Source organism: Gekko japonicus, unplaced genomic scaffold, assembly GCF_001447785.1.
Source record: "Gekko japonicus isolate JY-2015 unplaced genomic scaffold, Gekko_japonicus_V1.1 scaffold328, whole genome shotgun sequence".
Lineage (NCBI taxonomy): Eukaryota > Metazoa > Chordata > Lepidosauria > Squamata > Gekkonidae > Gekko > Gekko japonicus.
This window is the reverse complement of record NW_015170285.1, coordinates 174,728-200,185: the sequence shown is the minus strand read 5'-3', so window position 1 is coordinate 200,185 and position 25,458 is coordinate 174,728. Positions and strand designations below refer to the sequence as shown.

The following is a 25,458-nucleotide window of genomic DNA, read 5'->3' as shown; positions in this document are numbered from 1 at the left end:
CTTAAAGGTGCCACTGGACTCAAACTTTGTTCTAGTGCAGGGTGTGTGTGTGTGTGTGTGTGTGTGTGTGTGTGTGTTTTAGCATCTGTTAACAAAGCCATGTAGGGGTAGAAGGAATTTTGTGAACCCATGATTTGAACGGGAGCCTCATATAGCTGTAACTGGGCTTTAAAAGATACTGGGAAACTCCCATTCTCATTGCCCTGTTCAGGTCGTTGCATCTCGTCACACTGAAATGGTTGTGTGAAGGGGGGACACAGATGCTCCTTCTTTACTCTTATCAATTAGCTGCCTATTCCTTATTCTTAGTAATCTGTGGCAGAGTTCATACAATTCATTTTCTGTCTGAGCCGGGCATGGTCCCAGCTGCTTTCAGGCATACTCTCCTCTGGACCAATGTAATATATAAATAGCATATTATTCTTATTGTATTTGCAATATCTAGTATTAGGCAATACCTTCTGTTGCAAGCAGCTGTTCTTATTGGTTTCCACATTCTTATTTTCCTTGTAAATTCCCATTTCTTCTGGGGACTTTTTCAGTTCTGCAAATGTTTTGCTCCCTCTAGTGGTCAATTTGATATTACACTGGTTTGTGCCTGGCATAGCTCCCTGCAGATTTAAACGGCAGGTTTTTATGCCAGAGATAAATCAGTGTAAGATCAAATCAACCACCACAAGGAGTAAAGCACGTGCAGAACAAAACAAAAAAAAAACCCAGAAGAAACAGGAACTTACAGGCGAGAAAAATGAGAATGCGGAAAAATACCATGTTTGCAACAGCCCTCTTCTTCCGGTGGCCACAATCACAGGGACTGTCATTTGTGGTGGTCCAGTCCAGACACACAGTGCCCCCCCCCAAGAATTGCCACAGGAGCTACTAGCAAGCAAGCGACCGAGCTAGGATCCCAGGGGAGTTCTGATTGCATGAGCTGGTACTTCTACATGGAGATTAATCATGCTGATTACACAGTTCAGCTCTTTTTCGAGCTGCCATTGATTGCACAAACTACCCAGCGATGTGTGTGACCCCCCTGCATGCAGGTTTGGATCCTACAGTTGGTCTGTCTTGTTCAATCCCGGTCGGGTTATGAGCTTCCGTGCTGCCACAGGGGGATCGCATGAGGGCGCCCCAAGCATGTGACCAGTCCCGAAGGCAGAGATCATCCACCGCACACATTACATCTGCCCATGCAAACCGGGATCACCGAGATTGCACATGTGACAAGACAAAGTGTTGAGTGCTTCCGCCCTTTGAGATCTTGATGGACGTGGGCACCTATTTGTGATCCTACTCAGATGATACCCCCTTCCTTTATCCTCAATTGTTCAGGCCAAGGTCCGCGAGCTAGAAGAGAAATGTCGGACGCAGAGCGAGCAGTTTAATCTCCTCTCCAAGGAACTGGAAAAGTTTCGGCAGCAAGCTGGAAAGATTGACCTCCTGAGTAGTAACCCGTTGGCAGCCTCAGACATCCCCGGATCCCCTAGCAAGTCCCTGTCCCAGTTAATGAATGGAATTGCCACCTCCCTCGGCAAAGGTAAGAAGGAGCCCTTTGGTTCAAAACTGCTCCAAGAGAAGAATTCGGAAAGCTTGATTCAATCCACTTTATTCCTGTTGCTATTAACGTGTTACATCTTTGCTGGAATGTAGCAGATGTGTGCATATATATATGTATATGCAGATGTGTATACACACACACACACACACACCTTTTGCACTTCTGTTATCAAAGGGTTTTCAAGGTAAGAGATAATCAGAAGTGGTTTACCCTTGCCGCCTTCTGCACGTTACAAGTCATGGCACCAAAACTTTGGAACGCTATGGAACCGTTCTGTCACTTTAAAAAAAAAAAAAAAAATCAAGCCTTGTGTGGGTGTGAAGTGCTGTCAAGTCATTTCCAGCTTATGGAGTTTTCAAGACAAGAGTTGGTCAGAAGTGGTTTGCCATTGCCTTCTTCTGCATTGTACTAACCATGGTTAGCCAAAGTGGCACTGCTGTTGTCTATGAAAGGTTTTCCGCCAGTGTCCCCTTCCACTACTGCTGCTGCCCAGTAGCTGCTACCCTTCAAGGATTCCTCCACCCCCCTCCCCACTGGGACTGTCCGTTCTCTTCCGCTGATGTGGCTGTTGATCCCTGAAAGGGGGGGAGAAGAAGAAGAAGAGGAGGAGGAGGAGGTGATTGGATTTATACCCCGCCCTTTACTCGGAGTCTCAGAGTGGCTCACAAACTCCTTTCCCTTCCCCTCCCCACAACAGACACCCTGTGAGGTAGGTCGCATCTCATTCTGATGTCTCAGCTCTGCCCATTCCGCCAGCAGGTGACTCTGCTAGGAGTATTGCTCTCAGCTTTGCTGACACACACAGACACCCCCCCCCCCCGGTCACCATGTTAAGGTGTGCATCCAAGAAGAGGTAAGAAGGTACGTAATTTCACAAAAGGGGTAGGTTATTTTTATTTTATTATTTATTTTGGTGATTCAATTTGTACCCCGCCCTCCCCGCGAGCAGGCTCAGGTTAAACCCACCTTCCTGAATTCCTAGTTTACAAACTCCCCCACCACCCTCCCAGCTGTCTGAAATGGCACACTCCTATCAGGGTTTGAGAGCAAGATTTGAGTCTGGTAGCACCTTAGAGACGAACAAGATTTTCAGGGTCTAAACTTTCGAGAGTCAAAGCTTGCTCTGTCGGATGTATCTGCTGAAGGTCACGAAAGCTTATGCCCCGGAGATGTTGTTGGTCTTTGAGGTCCTACTGGACTCAAATCTTGCCCTTCTGCAGACCAAGAGGGCTACCCTCTCGAAACTCCTATCAGGGTTGTGATGTAATCATCCTGATTCTATAGACTCAGCCTCAGACAGCAGGAAAGAAGGTTTCTAATAACATTTGCTTGTCTATAATCAGTGGGATTTGTGCAGAAGGAACCGTTGGTCGTTTTTGCCCTAAATCAGCCCGTAAAATCAACCACCCTGCAATGCCCGCTCCAATAAAGAAAGACTTACAGGATCTCCTAAGGGCATTCGGGGAGTCGTGAACCTTTCGCCAGCAAGCCTGTTTCCCATGAATCTTGTAGATGGCTTTTACGTCAGCTTGTTAAGTAAGAACCTAGAATTGAAAGACACTGTTATTGACTCATTGCAGTCTGGTCTTCCCTTGCCTTGCCGGTAATCTGTTTCTCCCCCCACCCCCTTTCTCTGTGTGTTTCCTAAAGGAATGCAGAAAATGGATGGGGGGGGCTGGCTAGATCTTTTCGGTTTGTCAGTGGCAGCAACCGCTAACTAGCTGAACCTCAGTCGGCTGGTTTGCTTTCAGTGCATAAATTATTTCCGAGGGTTGCAGCAGCATCGTGGGCTACGGGTCATCCGAGGATGCTTGGAACAGCTCCAGCATGCTGATTGGTGCGCTCGAGCCTGTTTCGTGTCGCTTTGATGAGAGCTGAATAAGCAAGCGGAGCCTGTTCAGCTATTGATGTAGATGCAAGCAGGGGAGACATCCCTCTTCCTGGGTGTACCGGAACACTTCCTGGACCCGACCCAACAGTTACCAAGCACGTCGAAATGTCCACGCACACATGGAAGCAAGAACTAATGCAGAGCAGCTGTTAAGAGCAAATATGCTACCAGCTGGGGAGTTCCCGTTTCAGTGCTCGGGGCCAAATTAGATGAGCCCAGTTTAAAACTCAGAGCCAAATTAGATGTACTACAGGTGGGGCCTGTAGATCTCCTGGTATGACAGTGGATCTCCAGACTACAGAGATCAGCTCCCCTGGAGATAACAGCTGCTTTGGAGGGTGGATTCTCTGGCATTGTACCCTGCTGAGGCCCCTCCTCTCCCCAAACCCCGCCCTTTCCCAGATCCACCCCCAAAATCTCCAGGTATTTTCCAGCCCAGAGCTGGCAACCCTATTGTCACAGCATTGAACTAGGACCAGGGAGACCCACATAGGGTTGCCAACCTCCTCCAGGTGGTAACCGGAGATCTCTTGATATTACCATTGATCTCCAGACGACCAAGATAAGTTCCCCTGGAGAAAATGGCTGCTTTGGAGGGTGGGCTCTGTGGCCTTATACCATGCTGAGGTCCCTCCCCAAACCCGCCCTCCCCAGGATCCACCCCCCAAAACCTCCAAAAAAACCCCAAAACCTCCTCCAACGCAGAGCTGGCGACCCCAGCAGATGAAGTCTTTCTTGTTGGTTAATTGGTTTTAACTTTAATGCAGTTGCAAGGCAGGGCGCCCCCCCAAAAAAACCCCCAAAACCTCCTCCAACACAGAGCTGGTGACCCCAGCAGATGCATGAAGTCTTTCTTGTTGGTTGATTGGTTTTAACTTTAATGCAGTTGCAAGGCAGGGCGCCTTCAAATATAATGGGAGGATTGGTGTTTGTGTGTGTGTGTGTGGGGGGGATTTCTTCAGAGTTGGCCAGCACAAGGAATTGGCATGGTTGGGCACGTGACCAAGACTCAATATCTTGGGGGAAGGGGCTGTGGCTCAGTGGCAGAGCCTCTGCTCGGCGTGCAGAAGATCCCAAGTTCAATCCTAACATCTCCACTTAAGAGGATGGTGTTACATGATGTGAAAGACCTCTGCCTGAGACCCTAGAGCAGGGTCTCCCAAATCTACTTTGTAAAAAAAAGAGAGAGAGAAACCTCTCCGCTGCAGCCAATCAAAACCCGTTCTGCCAAAAAAAAGATAACAGTCTTCCGGGTACAGCCAATCAGCCAGACCTAGCAGTTCATCAGATACGGAGGATGGCTTAATGCTGTCTCCCAGGCATTCGGAATAGTCCATAATTGATCCATCAGTAATTGTATGAGTTGGACGGTGGATATAATTGGCTTGTGCAAATATACTTTTAGGTGCCAGCAGCTAATTTGCGTCCCTAGACTGTTAAATTAAGAAGCCTGTCACACTGCGGCATCATCTTCAGAGAACAATTTCTTTTTCCACCGGACTCTTGCTAGTCATGGTGAGTGGTACTTACACTAAGGGCAGGGGCAGAGAAAGATTCTGAAGGGTCAGGTTGCTTTGGTCACCATACCTGGTCACCTATCTCCAAAAGGACATTGCAGAGGTGGAAAAGGTACGGAGGAGGGCAGCCAAGATGATGAGGGGGTTGGAGCAGCTTCCCTGTGAGGAAAGGCTGAAGAGTCTGGGACTTTTCAGTTCAGAAGAGAGACGACTGGAAGGGGGGGGCATGATAGAGGTTTAAAGGGAGGGCCACAAGAATCATGGCGTGGAATCCCATCTCTCCCCCCATTGATGAGCCAGCACGTCCAGGCCCAATTGCTCACCTTGGACTGCGTGGCAGCTCTGTCTGGGAACTGCTCCAAGCCCAGAGCAGCTACCGGCATCTGTCGCCGCCATGACCAGGCCCTGAGCAGCTCCCAGCATTCACCACTGCAGCCAAGCCTGGAGCGGCTCCCAACGTGCACCACTGCCACAGCCGAGCCCCAAGTGGCTCCCTATGTGTGTGGACACCACAGCCAGGCCCCAAGCTGCTCCTGGCATCCACCAAAGCGGTGACGTGGCCTTGAGCAGCTCTCAGTGTGCGCTGCCACTGCAGCCAGCCCCGAGCAGCTCTGCTGCGGCGCCTGAGCCCAGCTACTGTTGCAGGTGGGCCTGGAGTGTTTCCTAGCAGGGCTTTTTTTGTAGAAAAAGCCCAGCAGGAACTCATTAGCATAATAGACCACACCCAACAGCAGAAACTCATTAGCATATTAGGCCACACCCCTGACAGCAGAGCTCATTAGCACATTAGGCCGCACCCCCATGTTACCAGAAGTGTGGTCATCCAGCCACACCCACCTTTTGCTTCTTATTCTGTTTACCTTGTTTGTTGTCAAAACCCAGGGCCTTTTTTTGTAGCAGGAACTCCTTTACATGTTAGGCCACACACCCCTAATGTAGCCAATCCTAATGAGTTTCTGCTGTTGGGTCTGGCCTATTATGCTAATGAGTTCCTGCTGGACGTGGCCAACTCAGGAGCCAGCCGGCACTCCGTTCCTGTGTGTTTCTGCCCAAAAATAGCCCTGTTTCCTAGTAACCACCACATTAGAAGCAAAGGAGGTGTGTTGTCTGTGCCTACTCAGACAGCACCTTTCAATTTTTTAAAAAGTGGGGGGGGGGGATTTAAACATTTCAGATTTTTCTGTACACCTGGGGAGTCCCCCAAGTGCACTGAAAACTCTGCTTAGCCTCCATGTGGCCCCAATCCACAGATTAAGCTATCCTCACAGGTGGCTAATAGTATATAGATGTGGGGTGGAGAGGGTTGACAAAGGAATTTTTCTGTCTCTGAAAATACTAGAACTGGAGGGCATCCAATGAAGCCGATGGGCAGCAGGTTCAGGACAGACAAAAGGAAATGCCTCTTAACACAGTGAGAGATTAAAATGTGGGATTCGCTGGCAAGGGACATAGTGATGGCCCCGGGCATAGGTGTCTTTAAAAGGGGATTAGCCAGATTCATGCAGGAGAGATCTATCCATTTAAAGGAAGTACTTCTTCGCCCAAAGAGTGATTAACTCATGGAATTCACTGCCACAGGAAGTGGTGGCGGCTACAAGCATGGACGGCTTCAAAAGGGAATTGGATAAGCATATGGAGCAGAGGTCCATCAGTGGCTATTAGCCACAAGGTATAGATAGGGGCTCTGGGGCAAGTGATGCTCTGTCATCTTGGTGCTTGGGGGGGTCAACAGTGGGAGGGCTTCTAATATCCTGGCCTTGCCGGTAGACCTCCTGATGGGACCTGGTATTTTTGGCCACTGTGTGACAGAGTGTGGGACTGGATGGGCCTTTGGCCTGATCCAACATTGCCGTCTCTTATGTTCTTATGTTCTTATCCGTTGCTGCTAGCCATGGTGACTGAGGGGAACTTCCATGTTCAGAGACAGTCAACCTCTGAATCCCAGTGCCAGCAGGCAACATCAGGGGCAGGCCTTGGCCTCTATGCCCTGCTGTTGATCCTTCAGAGGAACTGGTTGGCCCCTGTGTGAGACAGGATGCTGGACCAGGTGGACCAAGTGGTCTTCTTAGCTTCTTATTTAGGATATATTTAATAGGGTTGATCTTGTGAGTTTTTGGTTTCTTTTTTGTGTCATTTATACGCAGCTGATGACCTGACTGGGATGGCCCAGGCTAGCCTGATTTTGTGAGACCCTGGAAGCAAAGCGGGGTTGGCCCTGGCTAGTACTTGAATGGGAGATCACCCAGGAAGTTTAGGTTTGCTTCCCAAGGCAATGACAAACTATCTCTGTTTGTCCACTGCCTTGAAAACTCTATGGGGTCGCCAACATTTGGCTGGAACTTGATGGCAATTTCTACCACCATATGCAATTGATGCAGAAACGGCTGGAAGTCCGTCGTCGCCCCCCCCCCCAGGGGAGAAAATGTCAACATTGGGAAAAGAGAAACTGGTGCGAAAATTAAATGGTTACTGGTTCACTTCTTGCAAGGGAGAAACAAATTCAGAACAGGGCTATTTTGAATGGAAAGTTGTATTTCAGAACTACTGCAGGTCAGTTTTGGGACTCCAGTCAACAAAAGCAGGATACGACCGCAATCAGTCATGCTTGAATCGAAACAGGCAAATTCCTGAATTCTGGACGCTCTGGAACTTATTTTTTGTACCATTTTGTGTTTTGACACAGCAGGATTCATCCCTACCCCACCCCGAATTATTTTATGGCCCTGACCTGGATAGCCCAGGCCAGCCTGATCTCATCAGATCTTAGAAGCTAAGCAGGGTTGACTCTGGCAAGTACTTGGACAAGAGACCTCCTTGAAACACCAGCAGTCAGGAGGACATGGGGCAGGCTTTACTCAGCTGCCTCTCTGAATATCCTCCGGGCCCCCAGCAGGGGTCAGTCACCAGAGGTCGCCATGACTTCCAGGTGTGTGTGTGCACCCATACGAAAAATACAAAAAAAAAAACCACCCCACCAAAAAAGAGAATTATTTTATGAAAGTGTTATTTGTATGTCAGTATATGATGATTTAGGGAGCTGCGGTGGCTCAAGTGGTTAAGACGCTGAACTGCAGGCTGTCGAAGGTCAGTAGTTCATCAGTTCGAGACCTGAGTTGCCACATGACGGAGTGAGCTCCCGTCTCTAGTTCCAGCTCCTGCCAACCTAGCAGTTCGAAAGCAAGAAATTGCAAGTAGATAAATAGGTACCACTCTGGTGGGAAGGTAACAGCGTTCCGTGTGCCTAAACAGTCATGCCGGCCACATGACCACGGAAACGTCTTCGGACAGCGCTGGCTCTTCGGCTTTGAAACGGAGATGAGCACCGCAACCCTAGAGTCGGATTCGACTGGCTTTCGAGCAAGGGAACCTTTGCCTTTTACTTATATGAGGATTTCCCTTGACCTGGATAGCCCAGGCTAGTCCAGTTTTGTCAGGTTTTGGACACTAAACAAGGTCAGCCCTGGTTAGTATTTTGATGGGAGATATCAGGGTTACCACTTACCACACAGAGGCAGGGAATAGCAAAACACCTCTGAATGTCTCTGGCTGTGAAAACCCTATGAAGTTGCCATAAGTCAGCTGTGACCTGGTGGCAAATACACACTCACACACAATTAGGTTTGCCAGACTCCTGGTGACGCCTGGAGATCTTCCACCATTACAGCTGATCTCCAGATGATTAAGATCAGTTCCCCTGGAGGAAATGGCTGCTTTGGAGGGTGGGCTCTATGGTGTTGTACCCTGCAGAGGTCTCTCCCCTCTGCAAACCCCGCCCTTGCCAAGCTTCACCCCCAAAATCTCCAGGTACTTCCCAACCCAGGGGTGGCAATCCTCATCGTTATCTGTTGTAATATGTGTGTTATGTTGCCTATGTATAAAAGAATCTACCAAGCCAACAGTAGAAAGCAGAGGATCAAAACATAAATTAATATGAAAAGGAGCTAAAACAGAGGATGTTCACTCTGCCTTAGTGTACATCTGAGCCACTTCCGCACTGCCATTTTTGTTACTCCTTTGTCCCTGTTGCTTCAGAGTATGAAGTCAGGACAGTTTACGCCATGCAGGGAGAGGGGTTTGTTTGTGCTGGTTATTTCCTTGGCCGCTCGACTCAAGCTATTCCCGATGTCCCTGCCGGCACAGGTCAGCTATTTGCATGAACTATTTTTTTTTAGTGTTGCCATGGAGAAAATATGCTTTGTTTGTTTGAATGAGAGTGTATTTTAGTGCCAAGGCTGCAGGAATACATTCAGGTTAGTTTCTGGCAGGCTGATGCACAATGTCTCAAGTTTCATGTTAAAACTAGCAATGGTGATGAATTCGCTTCAGGTGCAAGACTTGGTTTGGCTTCGAGTAAGCCGCGCATTTACGCTCTTCGAATGTTGGAGGGTGGGGTTGCCAGCTCACGGTTGGGAAATACCTGGAGATCTTCAAGGTGGAACCTGAGGAGGGTGTGGTTTCGGGAGGGGAGGCACTTCAATAGGGTACAATGCTATAGAGTCCACCCTCCAGAGCAACCATTGTCTTCAGGTGAATTGATCTCTGTAATAGCAGTCAATCTCCAGCCACCACCTGGAGGTTGGGAACCCTAGAGTGATTGTAGAAGAGAATAAGAGATTGTATTTATACCCTGCTCATCATTCAGAGTCTCAGAGCAGTTTACAATCTCCTTTCCTTTCCCCTCCCCACAACAGACACCCTGTGAGGTAGGCGGGGCTGAGAGAGCTCTGACAGAAACTGCTCTTTTTCAAGATTTGCTCTGACAGAACTACGGCTTGCCCAAGGTCACCCAGCAGCTGCAAGTGGAGGAGCGGGGAATCAAACCCAGTTCTCCCAAATTAGAGTCCGTGCGTTTAACCAGTACACCAAACTGGAGGGGGCTGGAGGGTTTATTCTTCCAATATGATAGCATGGAAATGGCAGACATGCCCCCCCCCCTGGTAGGGGCCAGTCTTATGGGTAAGAACACCTTCCCTTCTTCCACTGGGTTGTGCTGGCAAGGAAGGAGGGCAGGACCCTCCTTTTCCAACAGATGCTTTGTGTGGGGACAGAAGGAAAGCTGGTCCAGTTATGCTGAGCAGACTAAAAAAGGAACATCCACCCCGTGCGCGTGGGAGGGTTTTCTGCCTAGCAGATGTCCCTACACACGATTTCATGCCGAGAAATCTCATTGCAGCATGATGCTAGTGACTGCGTAAACACAGCCTGTTCTTCCACGTCAAGGATCCCAGCTGATGCCCTCCCCTGCCAGACTCACGTGTGTGTTTAAGGGCCGTCAAACATCTTCTGGCTTACGGCGACCCTATGAATGAATCACCTTTAAAACTTCCTATCATTAACAGCCTTGCCCAGGTCTTGCTGAACGAAGGCTGTGGCTTCCTTGATTGAGTCCATCCATCTCAGGCTGGGTCTTGAGAGCCAGCGTGGTATAGTGGTTAAGACGGCGGACTCTAACCTGGAGAACCGGGTTTGATTCCCCACTCCTCCTCCACATGAAGCCAGCTGGGTGACCTTGGGTCAGTCACAGTTCTCTCAGAGCTCTCTCAGCCCCACCTACCTCACAGGGAGTCTGTTGTGGGGAGGGGAAGGGAAGGTGATTGTAAGCTGCTCTGAGACTCCTTTGGGTAGTGAAAAGCAGGGTATAAAACTAACTCTTCCTCCACATGCAGCTGCTGGTGTTCTCTCCAAAGTAGTCCTTGAAAGAGTTTCCCCCCACACCGCTCCCTTGTTCCTTGTGAGCGGCAAAGGTGGAAGCAGCAAGCTGTGCCTAATGACATTGGCAGCGGCAGCTGCAGCAAAGCCAGAGAGTACAATTTAGGGCAGTGCCGACATAATCAGATATCCAGACCTCTCTCTGCCTCCTGTCCTCTCGCTTTAATTCCACCAGGCTACAGGTTGCAAACCCTGGATGAGCATGTGACTTTGGGGTCAGGTCTGAATTTGGCTTGGTTGAAGCTTGGCTCCAGATCCAGTTCACGAAACCGATTTGCTGTTTTGGTACATTATGACTCATACGTGGCTGTCCCCTGTCCCCCATGGTGCTCTTTCATCAGTGTGCTGCTCTTTCTTCTAAGGCGTAATGGATAACTTGGAGCGCGACAGCTGCCAACGGCAGCAGGGAGAAACTTAATGGGTTCTACCCCACCACCACGATCGGCTGTAGAGTGGAGCCTTCCATTGGTACAAGAAGAAGAAGAAGGATTGGATTTATACCCCACCCTTCACTACCCAAAGGTGTCTCAGAGTGGCTTACAGACTCCTTTCCCTTCCCCTCCCCACAACAGACACCCTGTGAGGTAGGTGGGGCTGAGAGAACTCTTGACAGAAACTGCTCTTTTTCAAGAACAGCTGTGCCAGAGTTATGGCTTGCCCAAGGTCATCCAGCCGGGTGCAAGTGGAGGAGCCATTCTATGGCCGAAGCACCTCTTCCTCTGGAGGAGAGCTCCTGGCACCAGAGACTGGCACCCTGTTTAGCAGAGCAAAGTCAAGAAGACATTCTCCAGGGAGCACAGAGTATACATATACAGAGTATATGACCTCATTGTGTAGTTTCTCAACTGCATGAGGGGAAGAGAGTGTCGGCACAACACTGGACCTGTGGCAAGGGTTACCAAGTCCAGGTTGGGGAATTCTTGGTGATTTGGGGGTGGTGCCTGAAGAAGGTGGAGTTTGGGGAGGGGATTCACTGGGAGTGATGCCATAGACTCTACCCTCCAAAGCTGCCATTTTCTCCAGGGGAACTAATCTCCATGGCCTGGAGATCAGTTGTGATTCCAGGAGATATCCAGGCCCAACCTAGAAGTGGGCAACTCCACCTGTGGCCCCCTTGGCGTTGCACTAGAGGGCCCGATCAGACTCCAAGGCAGGACTCTGGGCCTCATACTGAGCAGCAAAGAGACTGAGACCCATTGAAACATTTCATGTTCTCTCTCCTCCCCCTCGGAATGCCAGCTCTGGGTTGGGAAATTCCTGGGTATTTGGGGAGTGAAGCCTGGGAGGGTGAAGTCTGGGGAGGGGAGGGACCTCAGCGGGGTATAATTCCATCCAGTCTACCTTCCAAAGCGACAATTTTCTCAAGGGGAACTGATCTCTGTAACCTGGAGATCAGCCGTAATTCTGGGAGGTCTCCAGCCACCACCTGGAGGTTGGCAACCTTGCCTCCCCTTTGCCTGGAACTGGGATGTGGGATGTCTTACTATAATAAGAGAGGGATCTAGCCACACCTTTGAGACAAACAAAATGTCTTCCAGCATAAGCTTTTGTGAGCCAGAACTGACTTCATCACTACAGGTATTAACTAGCTTAGCAAAACTGGGGACCTAGAATCGATTACAGGTGTATGCCCTGAACTGGTGGAATAAGCTCCCGGAGGAGATCAGGACCCTGGAGGACCTATGACAGTTCCATAGGGCCTGTAAGACGGAGCTCTTCCGCCAGGCCTTTAAATAGGAGCCGCCACTACTGTTACCATCAATGAGCCTATAGAATTTCCGGATCCTAGGACTGGCCCAGATGTATCGCTAGGCCCATCGACTCGTGGGATGAGGATCGGACGAACAACATGGATTTAGATCTGAAAGCACGCCATCAAATGTTTTAGCACTGCGAGCACTTTATTGCCAATTGTTAATTACATGTCTATGAATGAGTATGTATTTTATGTAGTTTTACATTTTTATGGTTACGCCCACTAGGTACATTGTACCGCTTCTGTTAGCTGCCCTGAGCCTGTTCGCAGGATGGGCGGGGTATAAATATAATAAATAAGTAAATAAACTGGATAGTCCAGGCTAACCCAGTCTCCTCAGATCTCAGAAGCTAAGCAGGGTCAGCCCTGGTTGGTATTTGGATGGGAGACCACCAAAGAATACCAGGGTCACGACACAGAGGCAGGCAATGGCAAATCACCTCTGAACGTCTCTTGTCTTGAAAACCCCAGGAGGGGTCACCATAAGTCAGTTGCAACTCGACAGGTGTATACTAGCTTAACTTAACTAGAGAGCAGTCTCTGATTAGATCTGAATTTTCCATATTTACGTTTCACTCTGTACATTTCATGGCCCCTTGATCAGTTTGGTGTAGTGGTTAAGAGCGGCAGGACTCTAATCTGGAGAACCGGGTTTGATTTCCCACTTCTCCACATGCAGCCAGCTGGGTGACCTTGGGTCAGTCACAGCTCTCTCAGAGCTCTCTCAGCCCTACCTGCCTCATAGGGGGTTTATTGTGGGGAGAGAAAGGGAAGGTGATTGTAAGCCACGCTAAGACTCCTTTGGGTAGCGAAGAACGGGGTATAAAACCAACTCTCAAAGCTCTCTCAGCCCTACCTGCCTCATAGGGTGTTTGTTGTGGGGAGAGAAAGGGAAGCTGATTGTAAGCCACACTAAGACTCCTTTGGGTAGCGAAGAACGGGGTATAAAACCAACTCTTCTTCTTCCTACTGTTGGTATAATGTGCCTGCATAGCGAGGGCAGAGGCAGACTGGCCATTTCGGTTATAGGGAAACAGACTGACGTATCCTACTTTACCTTCTCCTCTTTCTTCCCGCTCGATATCCTGGAACGTTTCTTTCTCATGCACTGCAGCTCTAGCTCCGATGCGTCAGTCTTTGTGCACCTGCAAGCTTGAATGGCGGCTGGCCCAGTGGGGATTCGTCTTTCCCACGCTTTTCAGCCCTGCGTGAGCCCCCCCCGTCTCAATCTGCAACAGATGCAATTTCTCAGAGCAGCTGTAAAATGGTGACCTGTGTCTCAGAGGTTCTGTATATCATGGTGTTTCAGAGGCCGACAGCCGCTACCTCGTGGAATATTGCAAGAGTAACTAGGAACGTGCCAAATTCATGGGCAAAGCAAGGGATTCAAAACTAAACACAGGGGGTATGAAATGCCCCAGACACCCAGTCAAACGCTCTACCCCCATTTTTGATCATTACAAATCAAGCTTTCCCCCCTTATTCTTCCAGCACCATTTCCCCTCCTCCTCCCTTATCCCAGCCAATCGTGGATCACATAGTGAATGCAAGGACATCACAGCCCAGTAGAGCCAACCAGATTTGGCTGTAAGGTTTCAACGGGGAGCAGATGAAGCCCATCGCTTCCCCCCACTGTGAGTAGGGAGAGGGAGGGGGAATAAGTAGGCCCGTTGCCAAGGCAACTGGGCCAGTGCTCCCTGATTTGCCATGCTGTGCTGTGGCAGATGGTGCTGGAGCACAGCATGGCCAGACAGGGAGCATCAATCTGGCTGCCTCAGCAGTGGACTGACACATTCACTCTCTGCATGAACACTTCCACTTTTCATAGTATTGTTGCTAGTTTCCAGGGGAGGAAATGTGTGCATCTGTGTGTTTTAATGTAGTTGTAAATAGTTACAGTTCTAGAAACACCAAGATCCCCCTAGAATGTGAGATATGCTTGATGTATTTTTTTTAAAAGTGTCCTTTGATACCGGAACTCCTCTAAGGACGGTTCCGAATGCCCAACTCAGACTTATGTACGACAGTGTGCGTGGCGTGAGTAATTTTCCTGTGTATACAGAGGGCAGATTGGCCAACGAACGCTCCTATTTCCCAGGAATTGAGACAACACACTAGGTTTAATGAATAAATGTTGCCTTTTTACTAAGCAGTTTTCAAGCATACGAAAAACAGATGCACACGCAGATTCACACAAGTTCCTTAGTTACAATAGTATATAGAAAGCAATCAGCATGGAAAAATAACAAATTCAACAGAAAAGAGGGATAACACAGCAGGATATCGCTTATACTTATCTGAGGTCCAAGCTGAGTAGAAATCTCCTCGTAGAAGAAGTGGGGCAGCCTAAGTATCAGCGGGTGGACTCTAAAACACACGGACTGGTCTGGCCAAGCCACGTGCGGGTTCTCGGGTCGCGACTCCCGAAAACGCAGTAAGAATCACCTGCAGCACTTAAGTTGCAAGGTAAGGGAGGGGTGGGTTAACCAGAGAAACAAAGGCTGTGTTTCTCTTTTTAAAAGCTTGTTTTTGGGTTTGGCTTACGGCCATAAACCCTTAGGGTCCGTCCTCTTTACTATGGCTATAGGTTAAAGAGTTGTGATGTCCTAATCGAGGGGAAGGGGGCAATATGCAGATGCTCTACCCTAACTTCAAAGAGAGCCATGTGGCCAGGTGTGAAACCGTTGTTTCCATTGGCAACCTTTGACTTGCAGAGATGTGCCTGGTTCCAGGGAGGGCAATAAAGGAAGTCTTCTTTGTGATTCCAAACCAGATAGCAGGAAGAGTTACATGGTTTCCCACAGGTCAGGAACGGTGGGGAACCCTGTTGTTCCTCCAAGTGTCCCAACTGGGCACAATGGCGCTGGTCTTCTTTGTCCAGAGGCACTCTGGGAAGGTGCAGGGAAGCATGTGTCCTGTAGCAGGCAACACCAGCCTTGCTCATCCAGATGCAAGCATGAGGTGTACAGCTAGCCATACAAACACAGCAGCAAACACAGCAGTAATCCCTGAGTCCCAAATGCACAGATACACAGACATCTGACAGACACAGCATCAGCACAGTACAGACAATGCAATTACAAGCACACATGGTTACACCTTAGCCTTAGCTACAAATATAAGCTTAATGTCTTCCTGGCTCTTCAGAATGCACTCTTCGAATTCCTGATGGGCTTAGAAGAGGGCACTCATCTTGTACCCTGCTGATCCAAGGGCAAGGCTAGACCTCATGGGCTTAAATGATAGGACAGTTGATTTGGGTGGAAGCACAGGAGAAAGACCCTTACCTGGGTAGCCCAAGCTAGCTCGATGTCACTGGGTCTTGGAAGCTAAGCAGGGTTGGCTCCATTTAGTATTTGGATGGGAGATCACCAAGGAAGTCCAGAGTTGCGACAAAGAGGCAGACAGTGGCAAACCACCTCTGAACATCTCTTGCCTTGAAAAGCCTACTGGGTTGCCACAAGTCATCTGTGATGATGGTCCTTTCACCTATCACAGGAGAAACTTCCTAACCGTGCAGACTAGAGAACCAATTGCCTAGGGTGATGGTGGACTCTCCCTTGCTGGAAATCTTCAGGCAGAGGCTGGACAGGCTTCTGTTGGTGATGGTCTAACTTTGGATTTCCTGCACTGAGCAAAGGTCAGACTAGATAGCTTTATAAGGACCCTTCCAACCCTATGATTCTATCTAACTGCGTATTCCTTAATCATAGGCATCCCTAGAGACAGCTAAGAAACAAAGGGAAAGGATGGTAGCACCAAATATGGGGGAGATGATTTGCTTTCTTTCTGTAGCAGTGAAAGAGGCAAATTTTATGTTAGGAATTATTAGGAAAGGGATTGAAAATAAAACGGCTGATATTATAATGCCTCTGTACAGGTCTGTGGTGTGGCCTCGTTTGGAATACTGTGTACATTTCTGGTCACTAAAGGACATTGCAAAGCTGGAGAAGATACAGAAAAGGGCAATCAAGATGATTAGGGGGTTGGGGCACCTTTCCCATGAGGAAAGGCTGACGAGTCTGGGGCTTCTCATCTTAGAAAAGAGACAATTTAGGGGTGTGTGATAGATGTTTATAAAATTATGCGTGGGGTGGAGAGAGTTAATGAGAACTTTTTCTCCCTCTGCCAAAATACTAGAACTTGAGGGCATCCGATTAAGCTGATGGGCAGTAGATTCAGGACGGACAAAAGGAAATACTTCTTCACACAGAGTGTGTTTAAAATGTGGAATTTGCTGTCAGAGGATTTGCTGTCAGAGGCCATCAATAGACAGCTTGGTGAGCCAGTTTGGTGTAAGTGCGCGGACTCTAATGTGGGAGAACCGGGTTTGATTCCCCACTCCTCCACTTGCACCTGGCTGGATGACCTTGGGCAAGCCGTAGTTCTGATAAGAGCTGTCCTTGAAAAAGAGCAGTTTCTGTCAAGAGCTCTCTCAGCCCCACCTACCTCACAGGGTGTCTGTTGTGGGGAAGGGGAGGGAAAGGAGTTTGTAAGCCGCTCTGAGACACCTTTGGGTAGTGAAGGGCGGGGTATAAATCCAATCTCCTCCTCCTCTTCTTCTTCTTCTTAAAAGGAGATTAGATAGACCAATGGAGAAAAGGTCTGTCAGTGGCTACTAGCCATGGTGACTGAGGGGAACCTCCACGTTCAGAGGCAGTCAGCCTTGGAATCCCAGTGCCAAGAAGCCCTCCAAGGGAACTGGTTGGCTACTATGTGAATAGTCACATGGATGGGCACAGTAATAAGACCAGCGAAAAAAAAGGGGGGGGAACTGTGACAATTTAGCGCTTAACGATATATTCATAAATCATAATATATGATTATGAATATATTGTAATATTATATGATAATATAATATAATGATGTATTATATGTTTTATATTATTATGTATATTATGTTTTTATTATGGCAAGGTTCTGCCTTGCCTCTGTAAGCCGCCCTGAGCCCATCGGGGAGGGCGGGGTATAAATGTGAAAAATAAATAAATAAACTAAATAAATAAATACAATGACAAAAAATGAACAATATATATAGAGAATGTAGACGGTGGTTTCCGGAATGGTGAATGCAATTATAGCCCATTGAAGAACCTAGCTGTAAGCATAGCTTTATGATGAAGTGAATCAGCAGTGATATTTAGGAGACACCTTGTGTGGGATATGGTTGCCAACTCTGGGTTGGGAAATTCGGGTGATGGAGCCCTGGGAGGAACTCTCGGTATGCAGGAAATTCACAAATACCTCCCCCCCACCTCCTGTGAACTCCCTCCCTCCCTGAAGAGGGCAAAAAATCCCAAACCCTCCAGGATCCCTGGCCAAACTGGCCTGGAGAACAAGTGCTTCCTGATCCCAAAGTGGTGATCAGCCTTTCTCTGGGCGTGTAAGAAAGGGCCACGAAAGTGGGAACAGAGATACGTCACCAAGAGAAATGAATTGTTAAAAGACAGTTTATGTACACATCCTTGTTCAGAAGAAGATCGTTGTCGAAACGGCACACCACTATATATATTGTTCATTTTTTGTCATTGTATATTATGATTTATGAATGTATCATTAAGCGCTAAATTGTCACAGTTTCCCCCCCTTTTTCCCCGCTGGCTACTATGTGAGACAGGCTGCTGGACAAGATGGACCACTGGTCTGATCCAGCCAGGCTCTTCTTATGTTCTTGGGTCCATTGTGTCTGAAGAAGTCATAAAAGCTCATGCTGGAATACATGTTGTTAGTCTTTTAGGTGCCATTGGACTTCTGTTTTGTTTTGCTGCTGTAGGCTGACACAGCTCGGCTACCCCTCTGGAAGCACCAAAACCAGCCACAAAAGCAGAACTCGAGGCACATCCCGTGATGCTCTCTTCCTTTTCGTTCCTTCACAGGTCATGAAAGCTCCTCTGGAGGCCACTGTGTGATCTCAGAGTTTATACGACCCCTGCAGCTATCCGGCGATAAACCAGAGCAATTGTCCGTCAAGCCAACTTTCCTCTCCCGGTCACGATCTGGCAGCCCAAGATGCAGATTTGAATCAGACGTGAGTTGGAAATGAGTTGGACGAGCTTGAGTCTTCCATCTTCCTCGGCTCTGATGAGGCAACTAGTTTGTTTTTTAAACAACAACAAAAAAGTCTGATTGTGTGGATGCTGTGAGGTGCGCGGTGCACACTGGCCCCTATGGAAGGGGCACTGAAAGAACAAGCGAAAACCAGGCTGTGTTCAGCCAGGCAGATATCCAACCATGCCACTCCTCCGGAGGAATGGCATTTCCATTTGTGATTTCCACCAGTTTTCCCCTCTCACTGACCCCGGTTCTGTTCCAGGTGGTCTAGTGGCTCCCAGGAACAACATTCCAGGTAGGGGAGGCTCAGGGGGAAGAGGAAGAGGGAGCAGGAAATTCCAATTCTGCAAAACCTGTTGATGGTTGGATACAGACCAATACTTTTGTAACAATGTCCACCAGAATGCTGTGGTGGCCTCAGTCCTACCAAGTGTACACTGGGAAGGGTTGTGGCTCACTGGCAGCGCATCTGCTTGGCATGCAGAAGGTCCCAGGTTCAATCCCTGGCACCTCCAGTTAAAACGATCAGGTAGGTGGTGATGTGAAAGACCTCAGCCTGAGACCCTGGAGAGCAGCTGCCAGTCTGAGTAGGCTATACAGTATAAGGCAGCTTTCATGCGTTCATGTGCATTCGCACCGATTGCTGGCACACCTCTCAGCATTACCTGTGTCCCTTCCCCCACTATATTTCAACAGCCTGACCTGGCTTTGTTTATTTAGGCCCCTGCCACACGGCAGGGGAAAAGCCTCTTAAGGCGCGGCTTTTCAAAGGATCCCCTGGCCGCGGCACCTTTTCTCCCCGGCGCGATCAAACACCGGGGAGAAAACATGGCCCTAATCGGCAGCCGGCCGAACTGCGCATGTCAGAGCATGCGCAGTTCGGCTCCGGGCCGGGGTTGTGCCGGCGCAAGGAGGCACCGGCGATCAAACGCCCGGCTAGAAGCACGTCTTCAAGTTGAACCACCAAGGTAGGTGGTTTCAACTTGAAGCGGATTTGAGCGGGGAAGGGCCAGTTCGGGGACGGAAGCACCACGCTTCCCAGATGTTGTGGTGTGATCGCGCTGGTTTGATCCTCCCCCGAACTGTTCTGCAACTGGCCCAAATCACCTCGTGTGGACGGGACCTTAGTTTAGTAGCACTAAAATAAAGTGTGGCAATTAAACAAAAAAACCTTTTTCGTTGTGTTGGGGCACCATTTTCAGCACAGGATTTAGATAAGTAGCAGAAGGAGGAAATGACTTCAGCTTTGCATTAGAGCAGAGGTCTCCAAGCTGTTTGAGCCCGCGGGCACATTTGGAATTCTGACCCGGCACGGTCGGTGCGGCAACAAAATGACTGCCACATAATGGCTGCCGCAGGGGGTGGAGCCAGCCACCAAATGATTCTCACGGCTTAACTTCAGTCGCACAGTGTAGGTCCTTGTGCTGTGCTGGTGGCTGCTGCCAAAACAACATTTTAAAAAATCTGCATAGCCCATCAACTCGCCAGTGGTCAATCAGAAGCCGGGGGAGGGGCCAAAGACCCTACCTGGCCTCACCCACTTCCCCAAAACCTTTGGTGGGTGCCCGAAAAGGTGTCAGCGGGTGCCCTGTTGGCCATGGGCACCACATCGGGGACCCCTGAATTAGAGCAATGGGTTTCCCATCTCTGCCCACCTCAGTGCCTTTGCCTGTCCTTTGAAAATGATCTGCTTTCACTTCTTGGCAGCGGATGAGAAACTTTCTTCCTGCCCTTTTTATGTTCTGTCCCTGATGCAGCCCTTGTCTTTTCCATATCCCACGCCATCTGCCCAAATTTCTCAGAGGAATAAAAGTTCCTTTAACTCCCACCCCACCCCATATACCTACTCCAAGATCTTCTGAAGAATCCCTAAAGTCCCTGTGGATCACCCTGGAAGGTAGTTATGTGAAAGGGGTCCAGCAATTGCAGCAGATGGGAAGGGGTGGTGGTGGATCAGAGTACTCTGCTGGAAACTGCAAGTTCCCCTAGTCCACACCAGCCCATTTAGGGAATCCATCTTGAATGGAGCTTTTTATTTTACTGTAGAAGAATAACAAAGTGTCACTGGGGGGGGGAATAAAGGGGGAGCAGAGAGAGAAAGATTTAAGTCAGGCAGGAAAATAGGGGAGGGAGAACCCCACTGTTGCACTGAAGGGCAGATACAGTAAATTTAAAAAAAAAATCATTTCACTGGTGCATTAGAGTGGAAGTGCTCTCATTAAAACAAAACCGAATTAACTTGGCAAGTGGTCCCCTTCTTATCACTGTGCAGTAGCAAGACTTTTTTTTGCTTCGTTTGCCATGGGAACATGCATCGCTGGATTTTAATGGGGGATTTGAGAGTCCTGTAGAACCTGTAATTCGATTCCCAGCCTTTTCTAAACAGGGAGCTAGCTCAGAATGGATTGGCCGCTTATTTCGTTAAGCTGTCCGCTACATCTGGTCCATGGGGTCGCGAAGAGTCGGACTCGACTGTGCGACTGAACAACAACAACAACATACCCTGACCTGGGTGGCCCAACCTAGCCCAATCTCGTCAGATCCCAGGAACCAAGCAGGGTCATCCCTGCTTAGTCTTTGGATGGGAGACCCCCCAAGGAAGTCCAGGGTCAGTACACAGAGGCAGGCAGTGGCAAGCCACCTCTGTGCATCTCTTGCCTTAAAAGCCCTATGGGGTTGGTGCAAGTTGGCTACGACTTCACCACCTCCCCTGGCCTAGATGGTCCAGGCTAGTCTGACCTCGTCAGATCTCAGCTAAGCAGATTAGTACTTGGATGGGAAACCACCAAGGAAGTCTAGGGTGCTGTACAGAGGCAGGCAACGGCAAACCCACCTCTGTGTGTCTCTCTTGCCTTGAAAACCCTATGGGGCTCTCCATAACTCGGCTGTGGCTTGAAAGCACTTGACATGCATATCCACCACATGGTGATCAGCATATTTATAGTCTTGTTTGGCTCTTCAATCATATATTTCCCATCATTCCATTCATAAAATGAATCCCCCCCAGGGCAGGGTAGCTACCTTCAGGTAGCAGTGGTGCTCTCTTGTCAATCTCGTTGCACTCAGACCATGACGTCTAGTTACAGCCTCAGGTTGCGGTTTTCTTCTCTGACACCTCCCCCCACCACCACCACCACCAGAGTCCTTTTCAACAAACACCTCATTGTTTTGCTTTTGTGTTGGCAGTTAAGGGGTGGATGTGTGCCACAGGTGGAGGTTTGGCTCCAGACATTTTCGGTGGTAGCACACCCACCATTTAAGAGGGCCGAGAGTTATATTATGCTAAATGCCTTCAGGAGAAATCAAGCATTGAAAAGTCAAACTAACAAAGAGGCACTTGACATGGCAATTTCTGGAGTTGCGTGCGGGGCCTCCTTCCACAAAGGCAGCATCCATTTACTGTCTAGGTGATTGATAGCCAGGGCTGGAAATTAGGCTTCTAAAGTAACTGTTAAGGGCTGTGGTAGGAGTTCTTTATTGCATGCTTGCTGTTTTGCTTTTTGGTTTCCTCCACAGGCTCTCTCTCTCTCCTCTCTCTCTCTCTCTCTCTCTCTCTCTCTCTCTCTCTCTCTCTCTCTGTGTGTGTGTGTGTGTGTGTGTGTGTAAAGAAAGCGATGGCCCAATGATTTGTATTTTTAGGGAGAGGCAGGTCAATAAAGAGTGGGTGTCCAGAAACAATATCCCCCTCTCCCAAAAAGGTTCGTAGGGCAGATTTGTTTGTCCGGGCTGTTTTGCTGGCTGCAATAACTTCATAGTTGAGGGGGAGTTTGAGGACTCATATTGGGGAGGGGGGCTTAGTTAATTGGGCTTCACATGAAGAAGACTCGACTACTAGGGTCAGAAGTAGGGTTGCCATTCTCCAAGTGGGGCCAGAAGATCTCCCAGGATTACAACTGCTCTCCGATGACAGAGATTGGTTCCCCTGGAGGAAATGGCTGCTATAAGGGACCCAAAGGCGTTATACCCCACCCTCCCCAGGCTCCACCGCCAGATCTCTAGCAATTTCCTAACCCAGACCTGGAAACCTTAAAGACTGGCAAAGGACTCTATCTAAGATGCTGGAGAACTGTTACCAGTCAGAGAGGGCTTGGAATCTGCAACTGGGGGCCCCTGAGATGTTCCCGGGGAGGGCGGGGTATAAATATAATAAAATTTAAAAAAATATTTTAAAAAACCTGGCCACTTAAGGAGTGATGTGCAGTCCCCCACTATTGCCCCGCCAGAGCTGAAAGAGGGGGGGGTTGCAGTTGCAGTAAGGGGATCGACCCCTTTGTGAGGAATGGCAACAGGCCGCCCATTCCAATTCTGTACCCAAAGGGGGACCTCTGGCAGAACTCGTTGCTACCAAGGGCAGACAATACTCATCTGTATGGTGATTCCTGACACTCTTCTCTATTCTAAACCATTCATTCCTCCATTTTGGGTGTTTGTTTTGAGATATCAAGGAGCTGCGGTGGCTCAAGTGGTTAAGACGCTGAACTGCAGGCTGTGGAAGGTCGGTAGTTCAGCAGTTCGAGACCCGGGTGCCGCCTGATGGAGTGAGCTCCCATCTCTAGTTCCAGCTCCTGCCAACCTAGCAGTTCGAAAGCAAGAAATTGCAAGTAGATAAATAGGTACCACTTCGGTGGGAAGGTAACAGCCTTGGTCTTTAGTCATGCCGGCCACATGACCACGGAAACGTCTTCAGACAGCGCTGGCTCTCCGGCTTTGAAACGGAGATGAGCACCACAACCTTAGAGTCGGATTCGACTGGCTTTCGAGCAAGGGAACCTTTACCTTTTACGTTTGAGATATCACCAGCAAGCATTGTTTGCATGTATTTGAGAATTCTGTCAGTATTAAGAACTAGAGACTTGTGTTTGTTGCAGGGGTCCTATGAAGACTTGTAGGAGGGGCCAAATCTTATCTCCTCTTCCAACTGGTTCTCATTCTCATGCTGTCTCAGCTTTCCTCTCCTCACTCCCCCATCCAGCTTCTCCCCTTCTCTACCTTTGATCCACCCCCCCCACCTTCCTTCTTACCTCCCCACTCCTTCTTTCTCTCCCAAATTCACTTCATGTTTCAAAATGAAACTGCAGCGGCCATCTTGGGTCACCTAGCAACTGCAGGCTGTAGTCTGAAGTTGCCTAGGTAGTCCAAAATGGCTGCTGAGAATTTGTGAGGTAATCTTGCAGGATCCTGGCATTTTAAAACTTTTAATCTTTATGTTGCCCCCTTTTGTCAAATGTTAACATTTTTATGCAGACTTAGGAGTTCCTCTTGATTATTTTTTCATCTCCCATTGTGCAGAGGTTTCAATCCACACTCTGGAGCCAGGTTCAGAATTAGATTATATTGACAGGATTTTGACAAGGCTGAATGCTGCTTCCTACGCTTGGGACTATATCTCTCTGTCTATCACATTTTTATCCTTTCCATGCTTCTAGGAGCTCAGGCCAGCATATATGGTTCTCTCCTCATTTTATCCTTATAACAACCCTGTGAGCCAAGGCTGAAAATGACTGGCCCAGAGTTGTCCAGAGAACTTCGCAGCTGAGTGGGGATTTGAACACAAGTCTCCCACCACAGTCTAACACCCACAGTCTGACACCACAGTTGTAGGTGCTAGTTATTTTAAGTTCCTATTACTTAATATTATGCCGTTTCCTAAATAAACAAGGTGTTTAACGGGTCCTGTCTGTAGGATTGCCAGCTGGCCTGGAGGAAAATGTCCTGTCCCTTTAATAGAGGCATCATGCACAGAAATGGGCTGCTGAAACTTTCCATGGCATGGAGGTAAATGACATCACCTGACGAATACCATCCCATTAAGCCTCTGTTAAAGGGACTGAACGTTTTCTCGAGGCCCATTCGCATTGCTACTTATGTGGGGTATGAAAGAGTTATATTTTGCATGTCTCATGTTGAGTTTCATTGTGTTGTGCTCTCTGAGGTTAAGATGGCCACCACCCTCATGCTGACTGATATAGCCAAGTGTGTGCAGAGACAGAAAACTTATCCCAAATATTTCTTCTTACCGCAGATGGAGAATGAACGGAAATCCAATACCTCAAAGCAGAGATACTCGGGAAAAGTCCATCTTTGCATCGCCCGCTATAGGTAATGCCAGCCTACAATGTAAATGTTTTGCACCATTCCTTTACTCTTGTGTAGAGGAAGCGTGAATCATATTCCCAGCTGTGGAAACTTGTCTAGGAGGTGAAGAGAGGCCGGTCCAGATGGGGGTTTCTGGCTAAACTGAAGCAAGTCAAGGTACGGCTTGTCCTTGAGGGAGCTGAGTTCCTTTAGCTGACTGGAACAGCAAATCAAGGGGCGTTTCTCCATTCTCATTTTCCTCACTTGTAAGTTTCTGTTTCTCCAGGGTAGTCTGTTCCAATTTGATATTTCGTCGATTTGATATTACATTAATTTATGTTCAGCATAAAAAAATCTGCAGGGAGATATGTGTCAAATACACCAGTGTAATATCAAATCGACCACTAGAGGGAGCATGGGGGAGCATGAGGAATAGACACCCCCCCAAAAAAGAAACCAGAACATACAAGCGAGGAAAATGAGAACACAGGAAAGCCAAGCTCCTATGGATGTTGAGCCTTGTTACATGACTTGGTGTCCAGGGCCTCTTACATGGGCAAACCTTGGCTTTCTGCAGTCCCCTCCAATGGTAGCACAAGCTAGCATCCTTACTAGTGAGCCTAGTGATGGCCATGAGCATAGATAAATGTCAAGATGGGGTTAGACAGATTCATGGAGGATAGATCCAGGGGTCATTTCCTGCAGGAGCTCACAGGAGCGGAGCTCCGGCAGTAAAGAGCTCAGGGGGCGGGCACATGCAACAAGCCCTGCTCCCCGCTCCTTCTCTCCCTTTTTCTTTCCCTCCTTCTCTCCTTCTCTTTCTTTCCTTCTTTTTCTTTCTTTTTCTCCTTTTTTCCTTCTTTCTTTCCCTCCTTCTTTCCTTCTCTCCTTCTTTCCCTCT

The 25,458-nt window shown here is 48.6% G+C and overlaps 1 protein-coding gene across 1 annotated transcript in view; it reads left to right on the top strand.

Moving 5' to 3' along the window:
* The window catches only part of RIMBP2 (RIMS binding protein 2), a 103,062-nt gene that overhangs the window by 22,937 nt on the left and 54,667 nt on the right, over positions 1-25,458 (top strand). Inside the window, exons 2-4 of the mRNA XM_015417868.1 lie at positions 1,333-1,537; positions 18,308-18,459; positions 24,505-24,581. Of these exons, the coding sequence (XP_015273354.1) occupies positions 1,333-1,537; positions 18,308-18,459; positions 24,505-24,581 (434 nt within the window). The remainder of the gene's footprint in view (positions 1-1,332; positions 1,538-18,307; positions 18,460-24,504; positions 24,582-25,458) is intronic.